Here is a 24,813-nt window from a genome sequence, read left to right as displayed (position 1 = left end):
TGCTCCTGTATCTTTTTGTAACATTATATTACAAAACCTCACCATAAATATGTAAAGCTTCTACAACTGTAGAATCATTGGGTAACATAAATGTTAACGTACACTTTCCCAATATAGGGCTCTTTCACACGGGCGTTCCGATCAGATCCGCCTGTCAGTTTTTTTAGGCGGATCTGATCAGATGCCCCATTCAGCCCTATGGAGCAGAGGGTGTCAGCGGAGACATGTCCACTGACACCCGCATCCGATCCTGTCCGTGAAATCCGGACGGATGGAAACCCTATTTTCCATTCGGATGAGAGCGGACAAGCGGTCCGCTCTCATCTGATTCCCCATAGAGCGCAGCGGGGCTCTGACACCTCCATCTCCGCACTGTGTGCGGAGACAGAGCTGTCATCCGCCGGCTCAGCGGATGAGCAGAGCACGGTCCGCAACGGAATGTGGACCGTGTGAAAGAGGTCTTAGTCAATATGTGTTCAATCTAGCAGACTGTCACAGTGGTTTCAGATTTTTTTTTTTTTTTTTTTTTTTTAACCATGATCAAATTAAAAAAGGGAGTAAGCCTGGTTCACACCTATGCAGGTTGCAATTTTCATATTCTGGGTGCATTTTGCGTTTTAATACACGCTTTTAAAACCATTGAAGTCTATGAAACCCAAAGCCAGAAAAAAGTCCCTTCCCCCTTTACATAAAATGCACAGATGTGAGCGTGGCCCATAGGAAACCATGTGAAAAGGACTGTAGTATGTCTCTGAAAAACTGAAAATGCACAGGTGTGAACCAGGCTTAATAGTGCATTACGAAGATGACCGTTTTATCACTTTTAAAACTGTTCTTGATATATTTTAAAATAATAAATTTACAACAAGCCTTCATGAGAAAGAGTTGGTCGAATGCTAACTTGACCAAAAACTAACAGTGCAATGCTGTGCAATTTATGGATTAAGAGAGGCCAGCATCAATGGCCATTCATCATTTTATGAGAGTTGTTGAAATATTTGTCTTTCAGCGTTCTGAATTCTGGCAGGTCCAGCTGATTTTTGGCTTCTTCAATATCGCTGTGAATTGCGGCAATAAGAGCATCTGTTAAGAAAAACACGTGTCAGTCAAAATGGTTTTCATGTAATAAAGAGAAAGTGAGATTGGTGCAGGTGTTTATGTACATCAGAGATAAGCTTTAGGCTACATTTAAATGTGCGTGTGGAGGTGTGGTGTTTGTCGGCAAAAATGGGGTTAAAACAGGCAGGGAAGAGGCACCACATCGCTTCCTCTGCATCTGTCAGTAGTCCCTGTGAGTGCAATCTGAATAGGATTGGGCCTCAGAGGAAAGGGACATTCCGATGCATGTCTAAAATCGACCCTTGCAGCATACATTTCCTAAAAAGTTAAAGCAATCTTATTAATATAAAAAAAAAAAAAAAAAAAAAAAAAAAAAAAAGTGTCTGCACAGCCCAACTAGACAATCCCCTGATTGAAGAATACAGTGATGCATTCAGTGTAAAAAGTGTGTAGACAACTAAAGGGAGTTGTGTTTGTGTTACCATAATCCCTAGACATTGGTTACAAAAGATACAAAAAAAAGAGAACCCCCAAGGCAAAATGTGGGACTTTGTTGCAGGTAACGATAAATATTTATATTATATATATATATATATATATATATATATATATATATATATATATATATATATATATATATATATATATATAAATAAATAAATCAACAGTGTCATTTCTAAAATATTTTATTGAAAGCTGAAACATATATAACCGATTATACTTGGTAATGGATATCATAGCTTATTACGGCCATATACAGTGATGCATTCTACTTCCAACCTACAGAACAAAAACTGTTTATTTCAGGCATTTATACAGCACTTTACATATTGTACATTCACATCAGTTCTTGTCCCCAAAGAATATACACTCTAGAGTCCCCATTTTACATGCATACATATTAGCCTATGGCTTAGGCCTCTTGCACACTGCAGCTTAAAAAATGATCAGTACAGCTTTTTTTTTCTGAGCTAAAATACAGCCCATTCATTGTAATGTGCCTATGCACACAGGCGCATAAATGAGCGCCATGTATTCTTCAGAAAGAACAAAATAGAAAAATCTGCATTTTTGGACAGTAATTTACACCTAATATGCGCAAATGCGCACAAATGAACACACACGAACATACTGTTGATCTGAAAAATGCTAATTTGCATATTTAAAAACGCGAGAATACATTTGCCGAAAGATGCAAATTTGCAGGAACGCATGTGCGCGAAAATGCGCGCATTTCAATAAGACAAATTTACGGCTGAAAAGGGAGATGCTCAAACAGGTGTATCGTGTGTAAGAGGCCTTAGTGATTAGCATTTCTGCCTTGTAGCAATAGCATCCTCTGGCCAGGACCCTATCTGTATGAAGTTTGCATGTTCTTCCTATGCTTTTGTGGGTTTCCTCCCTCACACCCAAGACCTGCTGATAGGTTAATTGGCTCCTGTGTAAATTAGCTGTGGTATGCGCCTATGGATGTTCTCAATGTGCTACTTTTGTAAGCTACATGTCTAACCTGTGTTGGTAAGGTGGCCAATAGACTTTGCTTTCTTGGTAAGGTAAACAAAACTAATCTACCTCTAATCTTCATCACTACTTTGTGAAGATGGATAAAAGGCTACATGTCTATGTCTAATATAGACAGGGCGTTTTTTTCTCAGAAAATAGGTGCAGGAACTCAACTACGATCCTCCAAATCCAATCCCCCCACCCCCCCCCCCCCAACCACACAAATTGCATCAAATAGTGGGTGCGGTCAGATTTCTCCAACAGTGGAAGGGTTTTAAAGGGCATTACGTAGAGTTGGGGGGGGGGGGGGGGCAGAGGATGTGTTACACACAGAGTGCAGAGTTCAAGGATGTGCTACATACATGGTGCAGAGTTCAGGGGTGTGCTGCATACAGACTGCAGAGTTGAGGGGCGCTACATACATAGTGCAGAGTTCAGAGTGCGCTGCATACAGAGCGCAGAGTTCAGCCTTCTTCCACAGCTGCTTACCTCTGCATCCCCTATTCACATCTCACATTTCACCTCTCTTCCTCTGCATGCAACCCCCCCTCCACTGTCCCATCTTCTCTCTCCCTCCCTCAAAAGCTCCACTATCTTCCACGTCTTACTTGTGTTTCTGTAATAAACTGAAGGACCCAGCTGGCTCTAGTACCTCTCTGCACACTGTAGGTGGCTCTGCCTCTCTTACTTGCAGAAAGATCATCCAGTGGGGAGGGGAGTCAGGATCTGCACTGCACCCCGGGCACCTGCATCTACCTTGTCCCCATCCTGCACTTAGTGGGAGCCGCTCAGGGGATAAGATCTGTGGGAGCCAAGTTATCACCTGTAAGCATAGAAGCCCGACTTCTATAGTTACAAAGTGATAGGGGTGGGCAGGGAACAGAGGGCCTGAGCCAGAGGTGGTGGAACTGAGTTCCACCAAGTTCCAGCTGAAAAATAGCCCTGAATATAGAATACAAACTAATAGGAGCTTTGGATCTCTATGCAATGTATGAACACAAAAACTAGCTAAGTGTAAATAATTTAGGAGAAGTGAGGGGGGGGGGGGGGGGTACACAAACTTAAATACACAGATTTTGCCCTTGAACAGCAACTATTTTGAGAATTTCCTTTTGTAAACCTTTACATAGGCTATTCAGGCAATTACATATATGCAAATCGGATTTGTTTTGAGCCACATCCTATTTGCATAAAATGTGAACTGAACGGTTTCAATTAAGCCAGTTCCCGTATGCGAGACGGCCGAGGTCCGTTTAAGAAAAAAAAAAAAAAAAAGTCCAGTTCGTTTTTCAGACTGGTTCAGGTGTATTTCAAGTAAAAATTTGCACCTAAACCAGTGAACAAAACTGCACGGGACTCCTTTTAAAAACCTTGTTGAAACCATGGCTGGACATAGGTGAATTGAGCCTTACACTTGAGCACTTTTGAGCCTCTAAACGTCTGTGCATGAGGCCTCATCAAGGATAAGCAAACAAGAGATACTGTCACCTACAGGAGCAACGGGCACATAGAAATTGAAGGCCAGCCTCGTGGAGAAAAATGGCAGATGAAGGGAAGGGGGGCATTTCCCTTAATGGACTCAGGGCAAATAATTAGATGGTGTATACAAAACCCTAACTCACTATTGTCCATTAAAGCGACAAAGCTTAAAGAATAAGCAGCCAAGGGACTTCCAAAATTTGTCCAGAAGAGCTGGCACACCAAAATAAACACTTGCAAATCAGCCTAATAAGAGAAAAAAAAAATGAAAAACAAAAAAGGCATTAAAACAGCTGATTGCAGAACATTTTCGCTGTAACTAGAATCTGCAAAGGTAGATAACACGGACTTTGTAAAACATAGAAAATATGTAAAACGGGTCGCAGCCTTACAGATGAGTCACAGAAACCCGATGATGAAAAGTTGAAAAGGTTACTCACTGCTCTAGTGCAGTGGATTTAAAAATGGCAAAAGGAGGCACTGTTCCTACCACTGCATGATGTCAGAACCAGCAAGCGACGATTATTTTGTCACTTTCGGTTCCGGCTCTTTAGCAGCCAGTGAAGAAGCCGATCAAACCGATCTGTGTCTGATTGGCTGCACTGGATTCCAAAAGGAGAAATGGCAGGTCTAATAGACCCCCGATCACTCCATAAAGAGTACCTGTCATTGCTATTGCCGTCAAACTGGATTTTTGTAAAATTATTTTTTCTGATGTTTATTGATGGACACAGCTCCATTATCTTCTTGACTGATGGGTTTATGCTGCTCTCCATAGGAGTAGGACACTAGGTGGAAAAAAAAAAATGTGACCACAGCTATAGGGCAGTCCCAGGGGGTATACTCCCCCTTACTTCTATAGGACTTCAGTTTTGTAACAAGCAGTGTCAGAAGAACATAAACCCCAATTCAATAGAGGGGCAGGTGCTATGTCCATTAATGAACATCAGAGGAAAGGATTTTATTGTAAGACATAATCCAGTTTTCTCTCTCGCTCATTGACAGACACAACTCCATATCTTCTTGACCGATGGGACGTCCAAAAGCAGTGTCAAAATGGAAGGATGGGAATAACAGCAAGAAAAAAAACAAAAAAAAACACACAACACTTCCCAAAAGGCTAAAACATAGCCAACCAGGCAAAACAAGAGCACAACCAGGAACAACTCACCTGACAAAAATAACAAATACACCCTCAAAGAAAATGAAACCTCTCCAACAGCGGCCTGCAAAACCTTGCGGCTTAAAGAAGCATCCGCAGATGCCAACACATTCACCTCATAAAATTTTGTGAAAGTGTGCACAGACGACCATGTGGCAGCCTTGCATACCTGCATCACAGACGCCTGATGACGGAAGGCCCGGGAGGCACTAAGCGCCCTCGTAGAATGCGCCTCAACAGGGAAAGGAGGATCCTGACCCTTAATGGAATAGGCCTGCACCACCGCCTGTCTGATCCATCCTTACAGATGGCCATTCCCTTAGGGGTGCATCCATAAGGACAAAATCTGATTTTCAGAACGACTCAGTCGCCACCAGGTACAATCCCGAACCACATCCAAAGAATGTAAGGCAATCACTTTAGGATGCTTAGGACACAGAGAAGGCAACACAATGTCTTCATTCAAATAGAAACCAGAGACAACTTTAGGAAGGAACGACTGACAGGTATGAAGCACCACCTTGTCTCTGTGAACCACCAGGTAAGGTGTACAGGACAAGGCAGCCAGCTCCGACACCCATCACGCAGAAATAATAGCCACCAAGAAAGCTACCTTCAGTGTCAAAGTGAGCAGAGGAATCTCACGAATATTTTCAAGAGTGGTTTCTGCAGAACCGATAGCACAAACAAAATTAAGGCCCCACGGAGGCAACGGAGACCTCACAGGTGGAGCCAGGTGGCATGCCCACAGGAATTTGTGGCCAACGGGTGTTGAAAGAAAAAATTGCCAGGGCTGATATCTGGCCTTTGATGGTACCCAAGGCCAAAACGCTGATCTACACCTCTTTGGAGAAACTCAATACACCGAGAAGGAACCAGGGGAAACCCCCCTCCCAAGACTCACACCATGTAATGAATATCCCCCAGATTAAATGATAAATCTTATTAGGAGTAGATTTTCTAGCTTTTAACAGCATAGGAATCACCGATTCAGACAACCCTCTATCCTTCAAACACCTGGCTTTCAATAGCCAGGCTGTCAAAGCCAGAGACTGTAAAGCAGGATGGAAGATCGGTCCTTGAGTTAACCAATCTTTTCTGAGAGGGAGTCTCCAAGGGACATTGGCGACCAGCTGTACTAGGTCTGTGAACCAGGCCTGTAAGGCCAGTTCGTTTCCCATTAGGATGACCGGAATCCCTTCTGCCTCGATCCTTTGCAGAAGTCTTAGCAGAAGAGTCAGCAGAGAAAATGCTTACATTAGACGATATTGGCTCCAAGGAGCTACAAGAGCGTCCGTGGCGTTGGCCAGAGGATCCCAAGACCTTGCTACAAACCTCTGCACCTTCTTGTTGAGACGAGAGGCCAACAGGTCCACATCAGGAGTCCCCCACCTGAGGCACAGTTGATGAAACACCTCCTGGTGGATAAACCAGTCTCCCTGATCCAACTTCTGCCAACTGAGGTAATCTGTCTGCTAATTTTCCACCCCTGGAATATGTACGGCAAAGAAGGCTGGAACAAAGAGTTCTGTCAATCTTAGAATACTGCTACTTCCCGGGCTGCTAAGGCACTTTTGCTGCCCCCTTGATTAACATATGCCATGGCTGTGGCATTGTCCGATTGAATCCTCACTGGGCACCCCTGCAGCCGATACGTTCAATGAATTAGGCAAAGCCTGATTGCCTAAATGTCCATGCCTGAATTGCCAGGATATTGATCGGCAGACTGGACCCCTCCAGAGTCCAAACCCCCTGAGCCGGATCCGTACCCAAGACACCTCCCCATCCGGAGAGGCTGGCATCTGCTGTGACCACCATCCAGTACAGGGAGAAGAAAGGATATTCCATGTTGAAGCACCAGAGAGCAGAGCCACCAGATCAGGGATCCCCTCCTACTCCGGTTCAACAGGGTCAGATTTTATAGAGCCTGTGGGTTCTTGTTCCATTTGACAAGGATCTCCTTCTGTAGAGACCTGGTATGGAACTGAGCCAACAGAACCGCCTTGAAGGTGGAGAACATCAGGCCCAGCACTTGCATGCAAATCCTGAGGGATGATCGCTGGTTGGACAGCAGGAGCCATGTCGCATCCTGAAACTTCTTGAGTTTCACCTCAGGAAGAAACACCTGGGCTAAGGTCGTGTCCAGGGTCAGGCCCAGATAGTTCAGTTTTGTGGACGGAACCAGAACAGATTTTTGGAAATTCAGTTTTCATCCAAACTCTTGCAACGTTCACACCGAAATGTCCAGAATGTCTTTCAGGGTATTTGGAGACTCTGCTCGCAGAAGGAGATCATCCAGGTACTCCAGCACCGCAATCCCCTTCTGCCTCAGTAAAGCCAACACCAAGGCCAACACTTTTGTAAACACCCGAGGAGCCAAGGCGAGACCAAAGGGTAATGCCAGGAATTGATAGGGCTCCTCGCCCACGGCAAAGCAAAGGATACGCTGATGCCTGACATATTGGGATATGAAGGTAAGCATCCTTGATATCGATAGGGACCAGGAAATCCCCTTGATGAAGGGATGCCACCACTGTAAGAATGGATTCCATTCGAAATTTCTGAAGCCACACAAAGCGGTTCAAAGCCTTGAGATCCAGAATGGGACGGACCTTGCCTTCCTTCCCGGAAACAGTAAACAGGTTTGAATAAAACCCCTGAAAGCGTTCCAATTCTGGAACCGGTACAATGACCCCCTGTGAGAGTAGATCCTGTACCGCCCCAAGAAGACCTTGTAGACGATCTGGGATAAATGCAGATTGGAAGGAAAGAACCTTGCTGGAGGCAAGGGCCGAAACTTGATCTTGTACCCGGCCAGAATCCGCTCATGGACCCATTTGTCTTGAATCCAGGAGGTCCACAGATCCAGAAAGAAGTGAAGATGTCCCCCCACCCCAGGTGACAGCACCCCTTCAGGCAGAAGCGTGCTTGTCTGCGGTCCCGGGAGGGGCTCGCTCTGGACTTACCTGGCCAGGGCCTCTTGGAACCTGCTGCGGGTGGATTTTGATCCCTGGTCCTTCGATCCAAAGGACGAAAGGACCTCTTATGGTCCAAGAAGAAAGGACCGTGCTTGCAACGAGTCTCTTTACTCCTGGCAGACTGCAGAAGCAGAGTACTCTCCTTTTTGTTCTCAATGTAAGCGCCGAACAAGCGGTCTCCTACAAAAGGGAGATCAGTCCATACCTTCTTGGAAGCCTGGTCAGCAGACCAGTATTTGAGCCATATGATGCGAGGCAGAGTCACTGACACTCTGCAGGCTAAGGGGGGCCGCATCCAGAGAGGCATCACAGATTATACTGCAACCTCTGGACCAACTGGTCCGCCAGGTCAGATGGAGGTTTTCCACCTTCCAAATCCTGGCGCAGGAGCGTAGCCCATTCCGTTTTAGGTCTGTGAAACCAAGATTATGGCAAACCCTGGCCGCAGAATGGAACCGGCCATGGTGAAAAACTCTTGTCAAAGGGGGTCCTTAAAAGGAGAGTACTCCACCGGAAGGAGGGTGGCTTTATTTAACCTGGAAACCTCAGAGTCCACCACGGGTGGTACGGTCAGTTTCTTTAGCAGGGACTCTTGAAACCGATACCTTCTAGCAAAGCTCTTAGGGACCCTGACAGTGTGTTTGGGGGAACCCCACTGACTTGCGACAATGTTGTCATAATAGGCAGGAAAGGGGAATACCTTTGCCGCCTTGGAGGTTCTGCGGGTACCAAACTGCATCATCGCAGCCAACGCAGTAGTAGCTGCCTCCTCCAATTTTAAAGTTTCCCACACCGATACAATCAATGCATCCACCAGCGCCTTTTCATGCGCGACTGTAGTGGAAGGGGAATCATCCTCACTATCAGAGCACTCAGGGTGCATGGACACAGAACCAGTAAGGTGACTCACATCCGCGGCAGCCAAATCCTCCTCAGAATCTGAGGAGGCAGAGGATGCGGGTGAAGGATGCTTTTTTACTCGCCCTATTTTGGAGGGCCAAACCTACTTTAGACACCAGTGACTGCAGGACCGCCGTCATAGCAGCCAATGCGGACTCCGAGAGGGGGCGGGGGGGGGGGTTAGATCAGGAGGTGACACGTGCTCCAGGGACTCCATGGGTTAACCTGGAACCACCAGCAAAATGTGTAAAATTGCGGTGAAAAATACCAACCCATCGGTGCACCAGTGGTACTACAAGTCCCAGTGCACTAAAATCGCTATAGCAGCAAGACAGAGCCAAAATAACCCGTAGTGACTCACCACACCCTTCTCAGATGTGGATGCAGCGTGTCAGGCTGCACGTCGTGCAATGAACAGAGAGTCCATAGAACTGCCACCAGAGGCCCACTGCCGAATCCCCGTTCCCATAAGCTCCAAAAACTTGGCCGCCGATTGATAAAAATGGGAAACTACAAGAAAATGGCCACCGGATTACACAAACATGGCCGCCGATAGATACAGCAGCTAACAACAACAAAATGGCGGCTGCACTTGGTGCCCACGTGGCTCCCGGGACCTTCCAAAGGACCACCAGGTACATATGGACAGCAAGGGGAGCCCCTGCTAGTTACCCACATCAGGACCAACCCCCCTCCCCTAAAAAAGGCCGCATTTGCGCTGCCAGCGGTGTGATGGCTGTCCGGGGGGGGGAGCTAGGTATGGGTAAATGGGAATTGGTCTGCAGAGGGACCCCGAAATTTGGGGGGGGGGGGGGGGAGTGTAATAGTGGGAAGGAAGGGCACTCAGGTGTCCGACCAACCCAGGGGCAGACACCACTCCAGGCAGATCACCCACCATATTGGCATGGGGGGGTGCTGCGGGCCAGACGTATGCTGTGACTCAGGTCATGACTAGGATTGTGACCAGGGCTATGCGTCCTTGAGAGGTGTTTAACTAGCCAGCCAGCCCCATCCACTGGGGCTATGTTGCGGCCAATAAACACCCAGAACAAAAGAGCGCTTAGAGACAAGCTTGTAGGTGAAGAAAAGCCCAATGGCCAGTAATCACTAACAACAGTGCAATGACAGCAGGGCCCCATGGTGGTTAACATAAAAATCCAGTCTTTATTAACCAAATAAAAACAGGAATAAAAACCACAGTTAAAAACCTTTAGATGGCCGCCTGGATGCAAAGCCTTGCTGTTTCACTGTGGCTGTCTTAAAAAAAAAAAAAAAAAAAGGAGAGGGATGACCACGGGTGCCGGTGGAGAGGCAGGGACCGGGATGGAGTCCCGGCCAGGGGACACACTGGATATATCAAGGGCGCCCGATCGGCAGATGGACTGAAGCCGAATAGGACACGAAAGCAGCGTTCCGGGTCCGTGGAACGCACTAGGCAACCGGATGTTGACGTCAATCACCATGCCAGGAATCAGTCAGAGCGAGCAGTGGAGGGCAAGCCAAATCGAGTTGGTCCCGTCACTATGGCAACATGTTTCGTGCGCCTTATCAAGACGCTCGCTCCTGACTGCAGTCAGGCTTCCTAGCGCGGTGATTGATGTCATCGCCGGTCGCTTTGTCAACATCCGGTTGCCCAGTGCGTTCCACGGGCCCAGAACGCTGCTTTCATCTCCTCTTTCGGCTTCAGGCCATCTGCCGATGGGGCGCCCTTGTTCTATCCAGTGTGTCCCCTGCCCGGAGCTTCAGCCTGGTCCCTGCCTCTCCACCAGCACCCGTGGTCATCCCTCTCTGTTTTTGACGCAGAGAAACAGCAAGGCGGCCATCTAAAGGTTTTGAATTGTGGTTTTTATTCCTGTTTACATTTGGTTAATAAAGACTGGATTTTTATGTTAACCACCGTGGGGCCTCTTGCTGTCATTGCACTATTAATCAGTGATTACTGGCTATTGGGCTTTTCTTCACCTACAAGCTGGTCTCCAAGCGCTTAGCCAGATGGTCTTTTTTCAACCAGACTAACTATGTAATCACTGCGAACGCCAGCCAAGAGCAATCATTGTAGCACCAGACCTCCTGTGTAACTCTGAACTGGCAACCTGCGAAAGATTTTCATAGTGTATATATATATATATTTTTTTTTTTTTTTTTATTCATTAGTGTATCATTTACAAAAAAATTGCATTTGAAAAACTGCGTGACATTAAAAAAAATTGCAACACCCACGATTTTACTCTCTAGGGCCTCTGCTTAAATTATTAAATGTTTCAGGGGTTCCAAGTTATGGGGGAGTGTCAAAATTGGCCTGGTATTGGAGGTTGTTAAGGACATCAAGCATAACTGGGCAGGGGCGAGGTGGGAAGGCCTCAAAATAGTTGGCTTTCAGTTGCTCCGCTTAGTGTTCTCTTCCCCTGCATGTGGCGATATAACCCTTGCTTGCTTAAGGCCCGTACACACGTGCAGATTGTCGGCCGAAAAGCTTCGGCCGACGACCGATCGGCCGATTGTAGGCTTGTTAGTATGATGCTTCCGACAGCGCACTTTCGGCCGAACAGAATCTGTCGTGCAAGCATTAAAATTTTTGTATGCCGACGATTGTTCGCCAGTCAATACAGAATTCGGCCAACAGACAGCAGATTTGCAAGACTGGGCATGCTCAGAAAAAAAAACACAGGGAAAGTTAACCATCACATGACATCACTTCTGCAGTCGGCTGTAGTCAGCGGACAAAATTCTTGTGCAGTCTTTTGCACTTTTCAACAGACACGACAGACCGGGGACAAAAGACGGCCGACGATCTGCACGTGTGTACGGGGCATTATTCTTCATAAGCTGTGCCCCTCAACAAAAGATTGGTGGCCAATTAAATGGATTCAATTTAAACTAACCTTAGAACCTGTATGGCACATCAGTTAATAAATAAGATTAGCAACGCTGACTGTTTATTCAGAGAATGGACTCCCCCACTAGTTGATAATATGCCCCACCTCTGTTTAACTGTCAAAAAAAAAATCTTACAGACCAGAAAAGGAGGTGGCATTTAACAGCTAAATGACAGGGGGCAGGGTTTAATCTTGACTTGAAGGCCTCATGCACACAAGGCATTTTTACAGCTGCTTTTAGGAGTGTCAGACTTCAGCTTAAAAAGGCCCCTCCATGTTATTCTATGGCCTCATGCACACACAGGCTTTTAGAAGCTGCAAGTGACATAGGAGTTTTTAAGTTGTAAGGCTAAAGGCTGCATACGTTAGGCCACGTCAGACATTTTTACGCTGTAGTATTTGGATTTGAGGTTGGAAAAATAGAAGAGGGCAGAGAAAGGCTGCTAAACACTAACGCTGCTAAATGTGGCTAAAACGTGCATTAAACCAAAACAAAATGCTTCTAAAAGCACATTTTTACAGCTGCTTTTTCCTGGTGTTAGAACTGGCCTTACAGCTTGTTTTTTCAACGCCCTCTGTGCATGACGTTGAAGAGTTGAGGTCCTGGAGCCAGAATCCTTCCAAAGATTAAAAGGAACAGATTTTGAAACCTATACTGTTTCAATTAATTTGCTAATTTATCTAGACACAGACATGGCTTTATCCCCCCCCCCCCCCATGAGCAATAGAATAAAAGCATATATACAGGCTTATGGATTAAGTGAGCTTAATTCTTTTCTAGTGAGACAACACCCATTTTGTAGCTTCCAGGTACTCACCTAATGAATCAAAACTTTTTTCTGGCCTGATGTAGCCCACAATAACTATGCTAAGTATTTCACCGTAGAAGTCTTCATCAAACTGATGAATTATATGAGTTTCCTGAAATAAAACAAGCGTACAATGAAATTTGTTCAGTGATCTCATAAATGGAGTGAATATATGTATTAAAGCGGAGTTCCACCCTGAAAAACATTTTTTAGCTGAAAATACCCCCGGGACAGTCAGGGCTACAAAAGGCTAAAACCATAAAACATGACAATGTCCCAAAAAAATAAAAAACAACACCACCCCATGGAAGGACTGGACAAATACCACAACAAAGTATCAATGCACCCTATGGTAAACATGTCAGGAAATAAAAAAGTAGGCTATTTTCAGAGATCTCCTAAAAATGGTAGCTGCTTGACTATCAGGGATACACTAGCTTCAGTAGTTTCTAAATCACTGGTGTGGAAAACTCCAAATCAGGAGTTCGATATTAAAGAGTATTGAAGCTAGATAACTAGCATTCCATATAAAAGCAGGGGTCTCCAAACTGTGGCCTGCTGCAAGAATATCTGGTCTGCAGCTAGGGTCAGTGGTCTTCAGGCTCCCAGTCATGCTGCAAGTTTGTGAGGTACCGGTGGGAAGGGGCTCTGATAGGGCCCCCGATGTAAGGTTGTTTTTGGCCCCTGAATATTTGTAAACTTTAAAATGTGGCCCACATATGGAAACGCTTGGAGACCCCTGATAGAAAAATGGGTGGCAGTGGCACTGACATTTGCTATATAGATAATGTATGCATTTATATGTCTGCTATAGTGCCCCTGTTGCTTTGCTACACTTTTTTGTTTTTCCAACATTTGCCCACTTTTATAGCTAGAAATATAAATGGTCTTTTTTGCTTTACACGCGTTTTGCATTTACTATCATATTACACAGATATAACACCAACACGAAAGAAGGAAGAAGAATCACCCCCTTGTGTCAGTATTTTGTGGAATCACTTTTTGCTTTAATTCCAGCCTTTAGTCTGTTGGTATAGGTCTCTACTAACTTTGCAATATTTGCCCACCCTTTGCAGAACTGCTCAAGTTCAGTTAAATTTGATGGTGACTGTGGACTGCAATCTTCAAGTCATTCCACAGATTTTTAATAGGGTTGAAGTGTGGGCTCCAACTAGGCCATACAAGGACATTCACCTTTTCCTCCATCAACCACTGTGTAATTATTTAGGCTGTGTGCCTTGGGCCATTGTCAAGTTGCAAGGTAAACCTTCTTACAACTGACATTTCTGGCAGAGGGCAAAAGATTTTCCTCAAGAATTTGACAAGTGCTCAGTCCTTGCCGCAGAGAAACACCCCATTACAGGATATTACCACCTCCATGCTTTACTGTTGGAATGGTGCTCTTTGGATGGTGAGCTGTACTGGATTTCTGCCAGACATATCATTGGGTGTTGAGGCCAAATAATTCAATTTTAGGCTCATCTGTACAGAACACCTTTTTCCATGTAGCCTCAGAATCTTCAAGGTGCGTTTTGGCAAAGCTCAGTCGTGACTGCATGTGACCTTTGATGAGCGGCTTTTTTTCTCGCAACCCTTCCATACAAATCACTTTTGTGGAGAATTTGTGATATTGTTGTCACATGCACACAATGACAATGCTTTGTCATTAATTCCTGCAACTGCTTTAGAGTTGCTGTAGGTCTCTTGGTAGCCTTTCCAACTAGCTTTCTCCTGGCTCTTTCATGCAGTTTGGAGTGAAGTCCTGATCCAGGGAGGATCTGTGCTGTACTAAATACCTTCCACTTCTTAATAATAGACTTCACTACGTTTCTAGGCATTAATAAAGCCTTTGAAATTGTTTGTATCCCATCTCCTCACTTGTGTCTGTCCACAACTTTATCCCGGCAATCTTTTGACAATGCCTTGCCACCCATAGTGGATTGTTTGCTTCAGTTACACTACAAAGGACTGAAATCCTCCAGGAAAGCCCTATTCATGCCAAGCTAACCTAAAGGACCACAACTTATCACAGCTTCAGGAGAGGGAGAGAAACAGGAGGCAGCAGGTATAGGAGGGAAGTACTAAGAATGTAAAGAAGAAAAAAGCAGAAAACTGGAGGGGGGGGGGGGGGGGGTGAGTGTTCTGTGCACAAATTACATACAGGTATGCGATTTTGCACTTCTGGGTCTGCATCTCGCACACGCGCCGCCGGTGTCCCGCTGTGAATGGACAAAGCGGGAGCCAATCAGCGTGTCCGGCTGACCTGGTGTCCGCCGATCGTTCCCAACAGAGGCAGAATGGTGGTTTGCCCATGTTAACAAGGCAGGTTGCTGTTCTATTAGTAGGGACGACAGAGATCCTGGGTTTGCTTAAGATGGATTTCTGTCTTCCCACAGTCAAAGCACCTCCCCCAAAGTTAGTAAGCACTCCCAGAGAACACATTTAACCCTTTGATCCCGTTAACCTCTTCCCTGCCAGTGTCAACAACAAAAAAAAAATACAAATTCCATGAAAATATCCCATAGTTTGTAGACGCTATAACTTTTGCGCAAACCAAGCAGTATATGCTTATTGGGATTTTTTTTTTTTTTTTTTTAACAAAAACATGTAGCAGAATACATATGAGGAAATATGAATTTCTTCAATTTTTATTTTTTTTTTTAATTTGCTGTGCTTTATAATAAAAACTGCATCAATTTTATTAGGGCAAAGTGTCGCACAACTAGACAATTGTCAGAGTAACACAGTGTCGTATTGCAAAAAAATGGCCTGGACCTAAGGGGGGGGGGGTACACCTTCCAGAGCTGAACCGGTTAACCACCTCCCATCTGCGCTACAGCCTATGTACGGCTGCAGCGCAGACTCACATTTTCGGGAGGCCGTATAAAGACGTCTCCCCGTGCGCTCCCGCATCAGGAAAAATCTGTGTCGGCCGTGTCCCTTGGACACAGCCGATCACAGATCGTGGTGAATGGCCAATCACAGCGGCCATTCACCACGTGATCGGACCGTCCAATGAGAGATGATCTCATATGTAAACATATGAGATCATCTCTCATCGCTAGCGCTCCTTCCTCACACGGAGACTGCAGTGTGAGGAAGGAGGAGAGCCGATCAGCCGCCGGGGACAAAGAAGAATGTAATCAGGGCACCGATCACCAGTGCCCTGATTAAACAAGGTAAAAAAAAACATACACTCAGTGCCCACAGTGCCCCCCATCAGTGCCCACAATCAGTGCCTGCTCATCTAGGCAATGATGAGCACTGACTGGCAGCACTATGGGCACTGAGTGTGGGCACTGATGGTGCTGCCCAGCAGTGCCACCCGTCAGTGCCCAGCAGTGCCACCCGTCAGTGCCCAGCAGTGCCACCCATCAGTGCGGCATATTAGTACCTCCTCATCAGTGCCACCTCATCAGTGCCCATAAGTGCCACCTCATCAGAGCAGCCTATCAGTGCCGCCTCATCAGCACACATCAGTGAAGGAGAAAAATTTATTTATTTTCAAAATTTACTCGCAGAAAATAAGAAAAACTTTTTTTTTTTTTTCAAAATTTTCTGTCTTTTTTTCTTTTTTTTGTAAAAAATAAAAAACCCAGAGATGATTACATACCACCAAAGGAAAGCTCTATTTGTGTGGAAAAAAAATGATAAAAATTTCATATGGGTACAGTGTAGCATGACCGCGCAATTGTCATTCAAAGTGTGAGAGCACTGAAAGCTGAAAATTGGCCTGGATGGGAAGGGGGTTTAAGTGCACAGTAGGCAAGTGGTTAAAGGAGGGGATTTGGCCATTGGATGGGAGAGAAGCAGGTAGCTGGTACAGGTGGTCCCCGGGTTAAAACAAGATAGGGTCTGTAGGTTTGTCTGAAAGTCGGAACAGGTACATTTATCAAGCATAGCTCCAGCCAAAAATTATTTTTACGTTTTTTTGGATAGCATAGGGAAGGGTCAACACCCCTGTAACATTTGGTTTGCTGTCTGTACCCCTGTTCAGAAGGTTTCACCTCACTTTCTGTCCCTAGGACAATTGGATTTTTTCCCATGATAACTCTTACAGGAGTGAATTTCCCTTCCTAGGCGTAGATTTCCTATCACTTCCTGTTGTCTTCCTCCGTTTGTAAGAAGGATGTTTGTAACCCTGGGAACGCCTGTACTGAGAACACAAACAAGAAGTTATGGAGATGAGATTAAAAGGAAGATACTGAATGCAGTTGGTACAGAGGGCAGGCAGTTCTGGGAAAGTAAACAGGGAGGAGTTATGGAATAAGGAGAGGAAGATATACAACAGACAGCTAGTATAGTTACATTTTGCCCATACAAACTCTGCCAGAACCTGAAAAATTTAAATGAGCATATAATGCATAAACAAATTAAAATTGGATTACCATCAAGTAAGCACATGTCCTCTGGCTAGACTGAACTAAATGCCTACCATGTTCTACACTAGTCTGCCCACCCTTGCGTTTGAAAAAAAATCTACATTTTAACTATACAGGGTAAACTGTCATACTCGTTCAAGATAAGCAAGAGGAACTATAAAGTTACTGCCAACAGTTAAAAAAAAAAAATGTGCAGATTATCTTATAAATGGGAATTCTATAGAAAAGCTGTTGAGAAAATGGGTCTTACCACAGATTTTTTAGTGTTCTTGTAGAAAGGATTCCAGCCAATACTCATCACCATTTTGTGAACCTCCCCATCACCAACACAGCCCCATCCATAGTAGATTCCAGTAGTTAGGTCAGCAGGAAGATTGTCCACAACATGTTCAGGGAAATTAGCTGCAACAGAAACATTTATTGGTTACAGCAGTCTAGAATAGTATCTTTAAATACAAGCAGATTTAAAGCTGAACTCCATTCCCAAAGACTCATTTAAACGTATTTCTCAGTAGTCACAACAGATTTAAATGTTTGTGCACCAAAGCTGGTACCTGGTTTTGATAGGTACCCACTTCTGCTTAGATCACCTAGGCAATCCAAGTAAAAGTTCTCCTCTACCCCTAAACAGTCACAATGCACAGCGCGGCTTGTGCATTTGTAGTGGGCACCCGGCTGTCAAGCCTCAAGCTGTCCCACCCGGGTGTCCACAGTGAAGATGTCGGCGCCAGGGACAGAAGGAAGAAACTGTTCAGGTGAGGACATTGCAGGATCCTGGGACAGGTGAGTAAAGTCAGCAGTTACAGTTTTTGTAGCTACTGACTTTTAAAACACAAAAATTACTGGGAGATCCTCTTTAACCTCTGCTGATTTGATGCCATCGGGGAGATTCCCCCTTACTTCCTGCCCCACAGCCACAACAGGAAGTGAGGGAATCAGAGGTCAGCAGAACGAGTGTCCCCATTAGAAGATTTCCCCTCTATTCCTGTTCTGCTGACAACTCAAAATATGTGATTTTTCTTTCAGTTTCGGAAAACAGGACAAAATATAGATGGAATGAATTAAGATCGACTGATTATCATCAAAGCCGCCTATCGGAGGGGCGGATTTCACTTTTCCCAATATATCGGTATGGGCCCCGGAACTTGCCGATACCGATATTGTCGTGACGTCGTTGTGCTGCACGCCTTTGCGCACTGGGCTTAACCTTCTGCCTTCTTAGGCCGCCTCCCTCGCCTTGGACAGCCTCGTCTGGAGTTGGGAGTCTCTCGGGAGTGTATAACAAAGCCATACACCCACCCACAGCAGCCCAGTGCCAGCCAGCCAGCCACCCACCACCACGGCGTGCCAGCCAGCCTGTTTTTTTTTTTTAACCCTATATTCAATTTCAGTAGTGTCTTTCAAATTTCCATGGAGATGGATGCAGATAGAAAAAAAAGTAAAAGTGTGGTCTGGGACTATTCCTCGTCTCCATCTCCAGGAAAAGCAAACAATGCAAGCATGGAATTAGCAATTGCAAAAACCAAAAATACGTCAAATCTTTGGGCCCATCTAAGAGTTCATCATGTTAAAATTATATCATGCAGCACAGAAATAAAAATAAAAAAAAAAACCACAATGAATTATAAGGTGAAATACACCTATCCCAGGCAACAATAACCGATATAATTCAGAAAAAAAAAAAAAAAACGGTTACACATACACATTGGTCGTTTTGGAATCATTGGGCCTTTTGGAATCTGCCCGCAATCTCAAATCGCACAATGCATGTGCCATTCATATCAAAAGGCACCTAAAACACGGTGCAGTTAAAAACTGCACAGCAAACTGCAACGCGCAAAGCTTGTCGCCCAAAAGAATCTCCTGCTCCTTTTGGGGCAACAAGCTTCATGTGTTGTGGTTTGCTGCGATAATCGCAGGAAAGCTGTACCGCGTTTTAGGTGCCACTGAAAATGAATAGCATCCAAGCATGTGTTTTGTGATTGCAGTGCGATTTGAGATTGCAGGCACATTCCCAGCAATTCTGCCCAAGATCCCAAAACACCAAATGTGAACGGAGCCTTAGTTCCGCTCTAACCACTTGTCTCGTGACACTTTCACCCCCTTCCTGCCCAGGCCAATTTTCAGCGCTGTCACACTTTGAATGACAATTGCGCAGTCATGAAACGCTGTAGCCAAACTACATTTTTACCTTTTTTCCCCCCCACACAAAAAGAGCTTTCTTTTGGCGGTATTTAATCACCAATGGGTTTTTTATTTTAGCTAAACAAACAAAAAAGACCAAAAAGTTTTGGAAAAAAAAAAAAAAACATGTTTTTCTTAGTTTGTTGTAAAATTTTCCAAACAGGTTATTTCTCTCCTTCCCTGATGGGCGCTGAAGATGCTGCACTGATGGGGTTGCATTGATAACACTGATGATCAGTGCACATGTTCCATTTCACACTAGCCAGTTAAAGGCTCTCTCTCCTGTGTCAACATCGATTGGACACAGCCGATGATTTGGTAATGAGCGGCAGGTCACTGGCTCTTTACCCAGATTGATGATGTGCTGCGTCCTGGGGACACATCTCACCACCGATCACTGCACGCCTCAGAGGGCACGTGACAAGAATTGGAGGACATCAGATGACGTCCACCCAGAACCAGAGCTGCCCGTCTGGCTGTCATTTGACTATACAGCAGGCGGAAAACGGTTAAAGTGTAAGTAAAGGCATATTTTTTTTAAGTTCTGGATAGCGTGGAGAGGAATTAGAACAGCTGTCAGTTTTTATTGCAGCCTGTGTTCCCTGTTAGGGAGATTCTTCCTCTCTTTGTCCTGTTTACAGTTACCAGTGAAAGTGAAAATAAATCCCACATATAGTGTTATCACCAGAATATGAATAGAGGAGAAATCTCCCAATGGTGACACTTGTCCTGATGACAACCAGGGGTACCCTCACTTTGAAAGGGGGGGGGGGGATTTTCTCTGACTTTCTGTTTTGGCTAGATGACAGGAAGTGAAGGTAAATTTCTCCTACAAGATGCAAATGGCAAAAAAAAAAAAAAAAAAAAAAGGAAAACTGACAGGGGTTATAGCCCTCCCTTACTCCAACCAAAATTAAAAAAAAAAAAAAAAAAAAAATGGTGCCTTTAGTGCCACTTTAACCGCTTGCCAATCATATACTGTACATACACAGCCGCAAGATCACGTACCTGTATACGATTTTGCACTTTCAGGTCTGGCGAGTGCACGCGTGCCGCTGGCAACAGAGCGGGAGCCAATTAGCGGGTCCGTCGGACGTGATGTCTGCGGGGACCCACGGATCGCTCGGGATACAGACAGAGCAGCAGTCTGCCATTCTGTGAAAAGGGAAGGCATGGATCCTGTGTTCCTACAGGATCTTCGCCTTACCATAGTACAAGCACCTCTCCCCGACACAGAAAGCACTCCCTATGCACACAGTTAACCCCTTGATCGCCCCTGACGTTAACCTCTTCCCAGCCAGTATCACTCGTCCCCAAAAAGTGTCAGTTAGGTGTCCAATTTTTCTGCCACAATGTCGCAGTCCCGCTATAAGTCACTGATCTCCGCCATTACGTGTAAAAAAAAAAAGAAATTAGATAAATAAAAATTCTGTAAGCGCACATTCACACAGGGGCGACACGACTTGCTGGGGCGACCTGTGAAGTTGCGGTGCACGCTGTGCATCGCGACCTCGGCGTGACATGCATGGACTTCATATAATTGAAGTCAATGCAAGACGCCTCCAGGTCGCCCCAAAGTAGTACAGGACCCTTTTTCTAAGTCGGAGCGACTTAGATGAAAACGGACAGCGTGTCTGTTTTCATCCGATCCGACCCGCTGGACCGATGGCGAACGTATCACCATCCATCTGTTTTAACCACTTAAGTCCCGGAAGATTTTACCCCCTTCCTGACCAGGGCCTATTTTCCTATACGGCACTGCGTTGATTTAACGGACAATTGCGAGGTCGTGCGACGCTGTACCTAAACGAATTTCACGTCCTTTTTTTCCCACAAACAGAGCATTCTTTTGGTGGTATTTGATCACATGTGCGATTTTTTGATCATGCGCTATAAAAAAAAAAAAAAAGTCAATTTTGCAAAACAATATTTTTCACATTTTTTTTTATATGAAATTCCCCCCCAAAAAAAAAAAAAGTAAAAATCAAATTTTTTTTTAACATTTTAGGCCAATTTGTTTTATGCTACATATGTTTGGTAAAAAAAAAAAAAAAAAAAAAAAAAAAAAAAAAAAAAAAAAATCGCAAAAAGCGTATTTTGATTGGTTTGCGCAAAAGTTATTGCGTTTACTAAAGGGAAAGATTTTTGTCATTTTTGTTGTTTTTTTTTTTAACGAGTAATGGCAGCGATCTGCGATTTTTTTTGCGGGACTGCGACATTGCGGCAGACAGATTGGACCCTTGACTGACATTTTTGACACTTTTGGGGTCACCAGTGACATTACTACAGTAATCAGTGCTATACATATGCACTATTACTGTAAAAATGACACAGGGAGGGAAGGGGTTAACTTTATTTGAGAGGGAGGGGTTAAGTGTGTCCCTAGGGACAGGGCTCGACAAACCCCGGGCGCCAGGTCACATTGGCGACTAGAATTAGCGACCTGGCGCCTGGGGTGCACTACAAGAGGTGTCCTGTCCCTTTTGCGCCCCCCCCCCCCCCCCATCTCCTTCCCAAGAGGAGATGAGAGGGAAGTTTTTGCAGGCTTCATCTCCCTGTCCACTTAACTTTGCTTAAAAAGGTAAGTGGGCAGGGAGTGTGGTTATTATTATTATTTATTTTTTTAAATTATTTTTCTTATAAAAAAAAAAAAAAAAAATGTATTCTATTTTTTTTTTTTCAATTATATAATATATCATTTTTTTTTTCCTCATCGCCATGCCACAGCCGAAGGCCCCTTTCACACGGGCTGTCTGATCTGGTATGCCTGTCAGTTTTTCAGGCAGACCTGATCGGACCCTTCATTCTCCTCTATGGAGCAGTAATCTGCCGCCATCTGATCCTGTCCGCCAAAAACAGATGGATGGTGGTTCTATTTTCTATCCATCCCGTGAATCGGATCAGATGGCATTGGATGGAAACAGACAGACAGTCTGTTTCCATCCGATTTCGCTATAGAGCAGAGTGGGGTTCTAGTCGTCTTTATGTGTCTTTATGTGTAAATTTAGTATGTTATTTTTTTGGAAATAAAGCTTGGTTGTGGTTTAAAAAAAAAAAAAAAAAACTGGCTCCTAACTTTTTTAGCTGGCTCCTAGATTTCAGGAAATTTGTCAAGCCCTGCCTAGGGGTGTGCTTCTAACTGTGATTGGATGTGACTACTTGTGTAAGAACAGAGATACATGGTAGAACCGTATGATCTCCATTCTTACACAGGGGAGAATGACAGGCGGCTGTGTTTACATCAGCCACCTGCCTTTCTCCCACTCTAACGGACGATCGTGAGTGCCCGGCGGACATCGGGTCCGCCGGGCACAAGCGCGGGGTCCGTGAGCAAGCGGAAGCGCGCCTCTGGCAGCGCGCGCTCGCTCCCCAGAGCCTCACAGACTAGCGACGTAGACCTACATCGCTTTGCCTGTGAAGGGCTGACTGCTGACGTAGATCGGCGTTAGGCAGTCGGTAAGTGGTTAAGTGGATCCTGTCAGGTCGGACGACAGACAGGTATCAGCAGACACATCTCCCCGGACATCTGGCCTCTCCATAGAGGAGAATGGGTGGCCCAATCAGGTCCGCCTGTCGGTCCGAGCATGTGAAAGGGGCCTAAACAAACCAATCAATCTTCACTAAGAGCCGGTTCGCACTGAGGCGGCACGACTTCGGGGGGCGACCTGTGAAGTCGCGTGCACCACAACTTCGGCGCGACTTGCAGGGACTTCACATAATGGAAGTCTATGCAAGTCGCCTCCAGGTCGCCCCAAAGTAGTACAGGACCCTTTTTCTAAGTCGGAGCGACTTGTGTCACTCCTATTAGAACAGGTCCTGTGCTACTCAATGGACCGCAACTTGTCAGGCGATCAAGTCGCGCTAGTGTGAATGGGCTCTTATTGGGATTATTAAAAAAAAAAAAAAAAATGTAGCAGACTATGTATTGGCCTAAATTGATGAAGAAATATAATTTTGTACTGGCTAGGTTTTATAGCAGTATGTAAAAAATGTTTGGGTTTTTTTTTTGTATAAAATTTCCAGTCTTGTTTGCTTCTAGTGCAAAAAAAAAAAAGGGGAAGCACAGAGGTGATCAAATACCACTAAAAGAAAGCTCTATTTGTGGGGAATAAAATTAATTTTATTTGGGCACAGTGTCCTACAACCATACAACTGTCAGTTAAAGTAACACAGTGCCATATCTCAGAAAAAAAAAAAAAAAAATTAATTAAAATGGGGGGGTGTCGGGTAAATCTTCCAAAGCTGAAGTGGTTAAAGTAAAGAAATGAGAATACAGTAATGAGGGAGAAGATTCTAGAAGTAAAAAGGTACCCAATAAGTAAAGGACAGGTACTCAGGTCACCTGACTGAGGCAGGCAGGTATAGGACTGACTCACCTGTGGGGATGCCGAGCTCCTTGGACCCTCTGCCGAATCCTCTCACCACCTCCCCGCTACAGTAATAGGGCAGCGCGCCCATGGCCGCTTTCTTCTTAGCCGACTCCACAGGAAAGATGTCCCGTACTACTTCCACAGGGTGACCCCCCACAGAGTGCAGTCCGTCCGTAGAGGGCACCGGCAGAACCAAAGCCGCCGCAACTCCTCCACCTGCCGCTGAGCCAGAGCCACAGTCCAACCGGCTACTGTACGCATGTCTTTGGGACATCTCAAGGCTGAGCGCAGCCCGGGGGAGTTTCCAAACACAAGACGTTTAGTAAGAAGGCGGTGACACCGCGAGAAGACTCTAGATCCCCCTGCCGTAGGCTTCCAGTGCCAGGATCTTAAGGACATACGTCACGCTCCGAGGGCGGCGCTTCCCTTTCACACAGTTCTAAACAGACCTTCGCCCGCTGCTGTCACAGTGACTGGCTCCTTGCTAGGGTGAATCACGTGATCGCCTCATGTCCGGGGAACCGGGTGACGTCACGAGCGATGTTTCCGCACAATGCTTGTGCAACACTGGGCGTTTCCGGTGTAAGTGGATTCATCATAAAGGCGTAGAGTGCCCCTGTGTGCACTCAGGCGTCTCCTCCCTCTAATTACAGGAACAGGGCTACTGATTTGTGACTGGAAATATTTTTTTAATTATTATTATTAATAATATTTATTTTGGACCTATTAAAGTGGAGTTCCACCCATTTTAATAAGTTTAGATGTACGTAATCCCCTTTAAAAATGCTTTTACCAATGTAAACTATTTTTTTTTTTGCAAGGAAATACCTTTTTTTCTTCTTTATTCATCCGCACTTCCGGGTCCGGTGTTCTAAAATTTAGTCGGACCCATGAAAATTCCAGACCTCGTCACTTCTGGTGCGAGCCCCGGTGCGCATGCGCACAAGGTCCGAGGAAATTCTAAGACTTAGCGAACAGCTGATTGAGAGGAGGAGGGGCTGAGGAGGGACGCACACACCGCCGCGGGAAAATTGCTGTCACGGGCGAACCAAAGCTGCTAGAGACCCCAAAATTGTATCTCAGGTAGTCACTGCTCCGCGCCCTTTCATCC

General features: G+C 45.3%; 1 protein-coding gene across 1 annotated transcript; it reads right to left on the bottom strand.

Moving 5' to 3' along the window:
- Nucleotides 1-816: 816 nt before the first annotated feature.
- RFK (riboflavin kinase) lies at nucleotides 817-24,158 on the bottom strand. Its single transcript, XM_082245935.1, has 4 exons — nucleotides 23,709-24,158; nucleotides 17,399-17,550; nucleotides 12,776-12,878; nucleotides 817-1,083 (listed from the first exon to the last, which is right to left on the bottom strand). The coding sequence occupies exons 1-4, from the start codon at nucleotides 23,974-23,976 to the stop codon at nucleotides 959-961; spliced, it is 648 nt and encodes a 215-aa protein (XP_082102061.1). The 5' UTR covers nucleotides 23,977-24,158; the 3' UTR covers nucleotides 817-958.
- Nucleotides 24,159-24,813: the final 655 nt, after the last annotated feature.

This window comes from Pelophylax lessonae, assembly GCF_965119305.1.
Source record: "Pelophylax lessonae genome assembly, chromosome: 1".
Classification (NCBI taxonomy): domain Eukaryota; kingdom Metazoa; phylum Chordata; class Amphibia; order Anura; family Ranidae; genus Pelophylax; species Pelophylax lessonae.
This window is presented reverse-complemented; position numbering and strand designations above follow the sequence as displayed.

What these genes read in the sequence shown, in the direction of transcription:
- RFK (XM_082245935.1), bottom strand. Translation starts at nt 23,976, where the DNA reads ATGTCCCAAAGACATGCGTACAGTAGCCGGTTGGACTGTGGCTCTGGC. An exon ending in GGAGCTCGGCATCCCCACAG is followed by an intron (nt 17,551 to 23,708) that starts GTGAGTCAGTCC and finishes TTTCTGTTGCAG; the next exon opens with CTAATTTCCCTGAACATGTT. An exon ending in AAAAAGTTTTGATTCATTAG is followed by an intron (nt 1,084 to 12,775) that starts GTGAGTACCTGG and finishes TTTTCTTAACAG; the next exon opens with ATGCTCTTATTGCCGCAATT.